The 10,039-nt window shown below is 50.3% G+C and overlaps 1 protein-coding gene across 1 annotated transcript; it reads left to right on the top strand.

Annotated features, from left to right (window-relative positions):
• The first annotated feature begins 5,719 nt into the window (after positions 1-5,719).
• On the top strand, positions 5,720-9,575 carry EIR1 (Auxin efflux carrier family protein). Its single transcript, XM_048714941.2, has 7 exons — positions 5,720-6,959; positions 7,082-7,266; positions 7,371-7,683; positions 8,404-8,489; positions 8,597-8,754; positions 8,885-8,961; positions 9,062-9,575. The coding sequence occupies exons 1-7, from the start codon at positions 5,947-5,949 to the stop codon at positions 9,126-9,128; spliced, it is 1,899 nt and encodes a 632-aa protein (XP_048570898.1). The 5' UTR covers positions 5,720-5,946; the 3' UTR covers positions 9,129-9,575.
• The last annotated feature ends 464 nt before the right edge of the window (positions 9,576-10,039 follow it).

Genomic DNA, 10,039 nt, shown 5'->3' with positions numbered 1-10,039 from the left:
GCATCAAGTCATCAACTGAGCACTGTTTAGTAGTATAAGCTTGAAGCTTGTGCTGTTCGGTACTGGTCAAAATTGGCCATGAGACCACACGTTAGTAAAACTAATCACCCTCAGGAAGATGTGATCGCTTTGAGTACGTACGCTTACCTTGAGTACCTTGCTCAAAAGGTTCTTGTGGCCGTTGTCTCTGAGCACATGCATGACCCTACAAGAAGAGAAGAAGTACTCTCTCTACCAGTCTACCTCGTGAACGACACAAAATGTCGGGGATTTTCTTCGGGTTACTTTCAAAGGGGGCATATCTTCTGGGAATTAATTCACGATATCTGTACTTTATACTGTATTTTTTTAGTAACTGTACTTTATATTTCTGAAAACGAGTAGAATTCAAGCAAATTAAAGTCCAAAATAAGAGCAAAAGTGTTTGAAAAAGTATATACATTTAAGATGTATCAAGGCCATGGACGCGTCATGGGCGTCGTCCGATGAAAACATGGCGCGGCGTGCCGGCCGTGCGAGGTAGCGGGCGCGGGACGCGGCGGCAACCCTCACGGCAGTGGACGTAGGTGGAGTCGCATTCTTCGACACCCCATATGGTGCACCAGTCCGAGCGCCGCAACCGCGTTGTGGTAGATGTTGCCGGCTCTCCATGATGGATTCATCATCGTTTGACGTCCACCGACATCGTTCGGGTTTCATTCTCCAACGAGGAAGAGTAGGGCATGGGAGACGGCGACGCCTTGAGTCCTGTGAGCTGGCTCATGTCCCATGCCCTACTCTACCTTGCTGGCGACCGAACCAACACTCTGGGAAGCGTAGTCGGCCGCCTGACATGGGCACGGCGGAGCTAGATGAACTTCGCTTAAGAATCAATGTACGTTGCATGTAATAATATAAATTTGAAGTTTCTAATTTGAGATATCTGATTGTAGAATCAATTATTTGTGACGCGAGCGGTCATTGTCCGTGGACGCGTCCGGACATATTCATAGGCGTTTGAGGGGTCGGTTTGCCAAATACAGATGTAGATTGCTCTTATACCAAATCGAAACAAAAATTTCAGCTTCGTCCGTTTCTCCGGGACCAGGGAGATATCTGATGAGCAGATATGCAAAATCTGCTGTCAAGCCTCAACCACATGGATCACCAGGCTCCATTATTGTGTCCTCGGTTACTCGTGCGGACTTACACAAACAAGAGTAAGCAAACAAGGCTACGCCTTTTTCCCGGCTTGGCTAAACAGACACGGGAATCATGCACACCCCGAGACTTTTTGAAGGTTGCTTGACTCTACAATCTATATGATTCTTTTTCAAGAAAACTTTCAATATATTCATCTGTGAACATCAAAAATAAAAATTATATACAGATCCGTAGACCATCTAGCGACTACAAGCACTGAAGCGAGGCGAAGACATGCCATCTTTATCGTCCCTCCATCACCGAAGTAGAGCACAACTTGTTGTATTAGACAGTCGGGAAGTCGTCGTGCTAATGCCCATAGGACCAGCATCCCAGAACAACACCCACCGCTGATGAAGAATAAGGTAGATCGAAAGAATCAAAACCGAAGACGCACGAACGTAGACGAACAACGACGAAATCCGAGCAAATACATCAAAGATAGATCTGTCGAAGACACACCTCCACACGTCCACCAATAATGCTGACGCATAGTCGAAACGGGGCAAGTTAGAAAGATCTTTTGTTTCATCTTCATGAAGCCGCTGCGCCATTTCGCCTACAAACTACGTGACTTAGCTGGCTCACGGTCACGGGGCGTACGTATCACCTGCCAAGTTCATGCATGCATGCGAGTACGCTCGTAATGTCGTATCCGCGCATCTACCTACCTTGCTATGTTATCTGCCATGTCCATGCCAAGCCTACATGCAAGTGGTATATCTAGAGGCTTCAGTCTTGTCTCCGGCCATCTATCAGATCCATGTCTTGATTCACATGCCTTGGGGCAATGCCGCCATCTCGCCGTCTCAAACCAAACACCAAGACCCTAAAGAAAATCTGAAAAATAACACCCTTGCTGATGTACGACAGATCTGGGTTTGATGTCGAGCTCACCGCCGTCCAGAGCCATGACCCGATGCGCTCTTCTCTCGTGATCTAGTCATGTCGGGACACTGATGAAGACCGCCGCTCCAACCGCCACTGGCTTCAACAATGCCACCGCCACGCATTGTCTGGCGTAGACCGCCACTTGAGCGCCCCATCTCCTTGAATGTCGCACAACAACTCTCTAGCACCTCCATAGTAGGCACTCCGGTCAAGAGTTCAGGACCTCCCCGCCGCGGCCACACCCTAGCGACGATGATAGGGGTACACAGCATGCGGCGGCTAGGGTTTTGCGGTAGCCCACCTTGCCGCCAGCCTCAGAGAAAAATTAGCATTGGTTCTTCCAACCAGCGCCCGCCTCTAGCCATGCCCCGATGCCGGGTCTCACGACCTACGCCATGCTCACACTGGAGTGGCGCCTGCAGCTCCTTGAGCAGATCCGGGCTAGGGCACGAAGCCTGGATCGCAACCTGCCTACCTCCGAACTCGCCGGAGCCAAATAAGTTGAAGGAGGAGTAGGACGAGACCATGGCAGACACAGAACAGACGAGTTGGCGGATCCGTCACCTCCTGCTACGCGCTTCAGCATGCCCGAGGCGACGATGGAGTTCGAGGACCCAGGAGGAGGAGGTGGCTAGCCATCCTAGACCCCATCCAGTTGGAGGTGGAGGTGGAGGCCAGTCGTCGCTTCCTCCACCAGCGGGATGCGGAGCTCAACGAGATGTTCGATGAGCTGGGCGATGACGACGTGTCGGAGATGCAGTAGGCAGCCATCTAGCACGTGGCAGTGCTGTCGGGCACTTCCGACACGAAATGACATCGTTGATGACGATGACTAGTGTATGCTAGCTTGAGTTATCTCTGTAGTACGTGGGTTCTAGTTTGCATGTTGTGTATTGATTTAAGGTATCGAATATAGGGAAGCTGGATGCAACAAAGGAAAGATGAGGGGTGACTGGTCACCGTCCGCGAATGCACCTATGCATGCCCGCAGATATATAAGGGATCGAATTTGTCAAGTCCGATTGTGGATGCTCTTAGTGATACATTAACATCCCGGTGGCCTATTTTCGTTACTAACCGACCAGGCCTAGTGGCTGGTCAGTCAAGACTAGACAGGGTATTAGAGCAGTCCAGTTCCACTCCCTAAACCCCAACAACTATTCCCTCCCTTGCCTTGACCAACCCGCCGCAATTCCTCTTCCTCTTGCCCCCTCCTAACAACCCCTATCATGACTAGCCCTTCCTCTCCTCCCTTCCACCACCGATCCGTCCATCACTTGGTTCTTCGTCACCGCACCCTCCCGTTGCGTCCTGCTTGTGCCCTCCGCGCCGCTGCTTCGTCGTTATCGACGCACCCTCCTCGCTGTCGGACGGTACCCGTGCATGCACATGGTGTCGTATTGCCATACTGGTGTTGCCGGATCTCCCATGCCTTCATGCACGGTCGTACACCCGACATTATTGCCAAGGTTGAGAAAATTTAACTCAAGAAAAAAAGTAAAATAGAAAGTAAAGAAATAAACATAGAGAGTGTTGTTTTGTTCATCCAGTAAAAAGGGATTACTTGTGGAAGAGGATTTGTGGCACGCACGTCTCACGACACGGAGTCCCTCGCGCGTGCTTTTATTTTTGGTTTTCAATTTTCAAACTCTTATATCTTTTGAATGAAAAGTTCAAATTAAGTTCTGTTTTCATATTCATGTTTCTCATGATGAGGGCATTCAAATAAGAACCATTTCAAATACGTTTTGACAAATTTAAAAATAAATGTTAAGTTGTACCTCTTGAAACTTAGTACGAGCGACTGATAAAATCAAGATTTTTGTGCCTACAACCGACAAAAAAATCTCTTAAAATTTTATCTATGAAACTTGATAAGAGTGAGTGAGAAATCGTAAGTCTCAATGATTGAAACTTAAAACTTACAATGCTCTTGTGCTGGATCCAACTACTTCTTGAATTGTAAAGGCAGTCGGGCAAATTTCCGGATGACTTGTTTATTATTCGAGACATCAAAATGTAAATTTTCACATGGATCTCAACGTCGGATCGATGATTCCCGACGTTCACCAAGACAAAAATAAATTCCACTCACCCGGCACTTATACCAAATCGGAACAACAATTTCAGTCCCGTCCGTTTCTCCGGGACCAGGTTGATGTGAGCAAGGGCAAAATCTGTTGTCGACCACATGGTTCACCAGGCTGCATTATTGTGTTTTCAGTCACTCGTGCACACTCACACAAACGAGAGCAACCAAGCCAAGCCACGCCTTTTCCACACTCGGCTAAACAGACGCGGGCAATCATGCACGCCCCTAGCTACACTTTTTGAAGGTTGCGTGACTCTACAATCTCTATGTACTTACATGACTTGGCTGGCTCACGGGCCCTACGTACCTGGCAAATTCATCCAAAGTAGTACGCTCGTGATGTCGTGTCTTGACATCTAGCTACCTTGCTATGTTATGTGCCAAGTCCATGCCAAGCCTACTTTGGCAAGAGGTATCTAGAGGCTTCAGTCTTGTCTCCGGCCTTTCATCAGATCCATCTCTTGATTCACACATACCCACATGCAGCTGCTTGGCTGGTAGCTAGTGTTTACGCTTGATCACCGCAAGAAACCAAAACCAATCCGATGCGTGCAAGTGTACGCACCTTGTCCCCTGGATATCAGTTTCTTTTTCCTTGTTCCAACATGTATCAAAATGTTTCGTTGTTTACCACAAATTTCGGCAGAAAAACACGAATCTCAAAGTAGCGGTGGACGGTAGATCTATGCAGAGAATATCATCATGTAGCTTGGTTCCTTTATTTTTTTCGTGAAAAGGCCTAGTAGTACTATATATTAAGTGTCACGGGTCCTTACAAACACATCCTTATAGAAAAAGAAAATTACATTCAAAATCTTGTGGATGCCAAAGCCATTTTCCCCCGCATCCGCCGATGGCACGCCGTGAGCATAGCTCGAGGCCGCCTCTAGGCATACCCCTTGGCAGAGCAAACGTTTTAAAATTCAAGAGCTTGTAGAAGCAGTGACATGAAAGTCATCAATGTAGAGCAAACACCAAGATCCTAAAGAAAACCTGAAAAATAACAACCTTGCTTATGTACGACAGATCTGGGTCTGATGTCTAGCTCACCGCCGTCCAGAGCCATGAACCGACGCGCTCTTCACTGGTGATCTAGTAATGCCAGGCTACCGATGAAGAGCGCCACTGGCTTGAGCAATGCCACCGGCGCGCATTGCCTGATGTAGACCGCCGCTCGAGCGCCCACCTCCTTCGACATCTCACAACAACCCTCTAGCGCCTCCGTAGTAGGCGCTCTGGTCAAGAATTCAGGACCTCCCCGCTGCAGCCACACCCCGACGGCGATGAGAGGGGTACATGAGGGGCGGCGGCTAGGGTTTTGCCGTGGCCCGCCTTGCCGCCAGCCTCGAGAAAAACCAGCTTGGTTCTTCCAACCAGCCAACCCGGTGTTCATGTCTCCTACACAACCTAGCTAACCTAGCTAGTAGAAGTGTTTACACTTGATCACCGCCGGCCAGAAGAAAATGAAATTCGCTAAACAAAAACCAACTGAATGAATGCGTGCAAGTGTACGCGCCTTGTCCCCTATAGCTAGCTTGGAATCTTTCCCCGCACACATGCACCATGCTTAGCATAATCTAAGCCCAGTGTACGTAGGGTACGTACCACTTAGTACTTAATTAACAACCATTTCAACGACGATCTTCTCCTATATAGCCACCGCTTCTACTTCTCTTCCCACACTCAAGGTCACCCCGACCGATCCATCGATCCCCAGCAGAGACGAGATCCCAAAAGCAAACCGTAGGTTGGGATCTAGCTAGCTCGTCGGGTCGGGCGCGATGATCACCGGGAAGGACATCTACGACGTGCTGGCGGCGGTGGTGCCGCTGTACGTGGCCATGTTCATGGCGTACGGGTCGGTGCGGTGGTGGGGCATCTTCACGCCGGACCAGTGCTCGGGGATCAACCGCTTCGTGGCCGTCTTTGCGGTGCCGCTCCTCTCCTTCCACTTCATCTCCACCAACGACCCCTACGCCATGGACTACCGCTTCCTGGCCGCCGACTCGCTGCAGAAGCTGGTGATCCTGGCGGCGCTGGCCGTGTGGCACAACGTGCTGTCCCGGTACCGGTGCCGCGGCGGGACGGAGGCCGGCGAGGCGTCGTCGCTGGACTGGACCATCACCCTCTTCTCCCTGGCGACGCTGCCCAACACGCTGGTGATGGGCATCCCGCTGCTGCGCGCCATGTACGGCGACTTCTCGGGGTCGCTCATGGTGCAGATCGTGGTGCTGCAGAGCGTCATCTGGTACACGCTCATGCTCTTCCTCTTCGAGTACCGCGGCGCCAAGGCGCTCATCTCCGAGCAGTTCCCGCCCGACGTCGGCGCCAGCATCGCCTCCTTCCGCGTCGACTCCGACGTGGTCTCGCTCAACGGCCGCGAGGCGCTGCACGCGGACGCCGAGGTCGGGCGCGACGGCCGCGTCCACGTCGTCATCCGGCGGTCCGCGTCGGGATCCACCACGGGCGGCCACGGCGCAGGGCGCTCCGGGATCTACCGCGGCGCGTCCAACGCCATGACTCCGCGCGCGTCCAACCTCACCGGCGTGGAGATCTACTCGCTGCAGACGTCCCGGGAGCCCACGCCGCGCCAGTCCAGCTTCAACCAGTCCGACTTCTACTCCATGTTCAACGGGAGCAAGCTGGCCAGTCCCAAGGGCCAGCCCCCCGTCGCCGGCACGCCCGGCGCACGCGGGCAGGGGCTCGACGAGCAGGTCGCCAACAAGTTCAAGGGCGGCGAGGCGGCGGCCCCGTACCCCGCGCCCAACCCCGGCATGATGATGCCGGCGCCACGGTACGTGTCACTGACACTCAGATGCAACCATGAACATGAATGATTGTCTTTAGTTCTTGTTTGGATCTTGTGTTGGATGATCTTGAGTTGACTTTGGGATTCCTTTGGATAATGTGTAACAGGAAGAAGGAGCTTGGGGGTTCTAACTCCAACTCGAACAAGGAGCTGCACATGTTCGTGTGGAGCTCCAGCGCGTCGCCCGTGTCGGAGGCCAACCTCCGCAACGCCGTCAACCACGCCGCGTCCACCGACTTCGCCGCCGCGCCTCCGGCGGCAGCCACGCCACGCGACGGCGCGACGCCCAGAGGTACGTTACAAACACGCGATTCCTTCGTCCAAATCAAGGTTGCCACCGTGCATCATCACTCCATGACACACTGTGCACTATTATGTGTACGCGTCGGCCTTCAGGCGTGAGCGGCAGCGTGACGCCGGTGCTCAAGAAGGACGCCAGCGGCGGCGCGGTGGAGGTGGAGATCGAGGACGGCATGATGAAGAGCCCGGCGACGGGGCTGGGCGCCAAGTTCCCCGTGTCGGGGTCCCCCTACGTGGCGCCGCGGAAGAAGGGCGCCGACGTGCCCGGGCTGGAGGAGGCGGCGCACCCGATGCCGCCGGCGAGCGTGATGACCCGGCTCATCCTCATCATGGTGTGGCGCAAGCTCATCCGCAACCCCAACACCTACTCCAGCCTCATCGGCCTCGTCTGGTCACTCGTCTCATTCAGGTACACGCATCGATCACAATCCCATCACCACTTTCTGACAAACTGCTTCCGTCCGTCCATGCATCAATTCACTCGCTCATGCATGCATGCATCAGAACTCAGAAGTGCTTGCGTACAAAAATCAAGTTACAGTAGTTTGCTTAACTGGATTCGAGGCTAGATTGACATTGCTGTGTCTTCATTAACTATACACTAATGATAGATTAGATTGCTTATAATTGTCCCATGGATGCATGTGAGAGCACATGATAATCACGTCGGTCTTGGATCTGGTCCGCCGGCCGGCACATGCATGGTGCAGCTGCAGATGCAGGTCTTATGCAGGACCTGACCTGGAGCCCTGTAGCAGCAAAGCAAATCTAGAAAATCAGCTGCATGCGGATGCCGTGTTTGTCCCCATCCATAGAGTTCCAGATCGATTGCACACATGACATGATGACCAGTAGCAATATGTACTCTCATCTACGGGCTACGGCCGATGCACGACACACCGTGTGTACACTGTACGTGCAGATGATATCTGCATCCATATCATTGTATATTTTGCATCTGGAGGAAACTTCACAGGAAGCAGAGGGCATTCTTAGGAGAGAGGGGCACATGCATGCTACATGCATCTACAGCTTTGGGTCTCTAATCACATTGATGGTGCAATGCAATTACTACTTTTGACTAGTAATATATGTTGATTAACCAAACCTTATCTTCAAAATATTTCAGGTGGAACATCCAGATGCCTACAATAATCAAGGGGTCCATATCAATCCTGTCTGATGCAGGGCTAGGGATGGCTATGTTCAGCTTAGGTACTACAGCGTTGACATTTTGTTGTCTATTCATAACAAATTCTGTACCTTTCCCTTTCTCATTTGCTCCAAGAAAATGCTAACGGTAACCTATGCAATTGATCCAGGCCTCTTCATGGCTCTGCAACCAAAGATTATCTCTTGCGGAAAGTCTGTTGCGACGTTTGCCATGGCGGTGAGGTTCTTGACTGGGCCGGCGGTGATCGCCGCGACCTCAATCGCCGTGGGACTCCGGGGAGTACTCCTACATGTTGCCATTGTTCAGGTTGGACAGAAACTATGCCATAAATTTAAATTTGACTCCAAAGTTATACCCAATTAAATTTGCACACAATATAAATGTGGAATCTATTTGAGATGATGATCTTATTTTTGAACATGTGATTGTTCAACAGGCAGCACTTCCACAAGGAATTGTTCCATTTGTGTTCGCCAAGGAGTACAACTGCCATCCTCAAATACTTAGCACAGCGTAAGCTAGCCATTGCACGTCTTTTGCTTATAATGATTTGAGTAAAACTAAGGTTGCCTCCTTTTACTCAAAATTTTAATGCATGTTTCTGAAATTTCAGGGTTATTTTCGGAATGCTCGTGGCGCTCCCGATCACGATACTCTACTACGTTCTCCTTGGGATATAGAGACATAATCGTGAAGAACTAAGGCTGCATATCTATGGGTAGGAAGAAGTAGAATTCTAGAGAGAAATGACCAATGAACATGTGGGTTGTCTTGAATACCTGAAGATGGATGAGATGAGATCAAGCAGAAGGATAGGTTGAACTAAGTAGGACCCTAGACAGGAATTCAAAGGAAAGATAAACATATCCTTGATTCCATTTTTTATTTTTTATATTATTTTTGCTACTGTTTTAGATCCAAAGTAAAGGCTAGGGCTTTGAGTATGAATGGTTCAACCGTTAAATCGACAAGTTGCTACTGAATCAAGATTCGTCCAGTGAGTGACACATGATCTGGCCACAAGTGTGTGCGCCAAGGTAAATGTAACTTGTAATCTCACCCTGGATAAACTAATACATGCGGTTCCCACATCGCATGGCAAGATCACCCTGACGCTTTGGGGAAAAGAGCTAGATGCTTCAGCATACTTCCTGCCTGGACAGATCTCTGAACCCTCAAATTTTGCACAGACAGACTCTGAATCTGCATCTCATGCATGGAAAAACAGATACTCCCACTGTAAAAAAAAAAGAAGTAGTGATCTAAACGCTCTTATATTTCTTTACAGTACTAGTTTACGACATTGTTAATGTATTTATGTGTAAAGGCGTTATGTGGCTTGCATTGATGAGTCCAAAGGCAAGTGCTACATCATGAATGCAAAGCGCTGGCTTCTAGGGATTTACCAGAGGATCTTGATCCGCATGAAACAAGGCGGAGAGAGAGAGAGGGAGAATCTTGTGGCTGTTTCTACTATATATCTTCTTGTCTGCTGCCTAATGACAGTGTGATTGATTGATGATTAGTTAACTTGCAGGGTCAAATGTTTGCTAGATGCCGGTGGCCTGTGCATGTGGAGGCTCTGTATTTT

The sequence above is a fragment of the Triticum urartu genome, chromosome 7A, assembly GCF_056163025.1.
Source record: "Triticum urartu cultivar PI428250 chromosome 7A, HENAU_Tu73, whole genome shotgun sequence".
Taxonomy (NCBI): Eukaryota; Viridiplantae; Streptophyta; class Magnoliopsida; order Poales; family Poaceae; genus Triticum; species Triticum urartu.
This window is presented reverse-complemented; position numbering and strand designations above follow the sequence as displayed.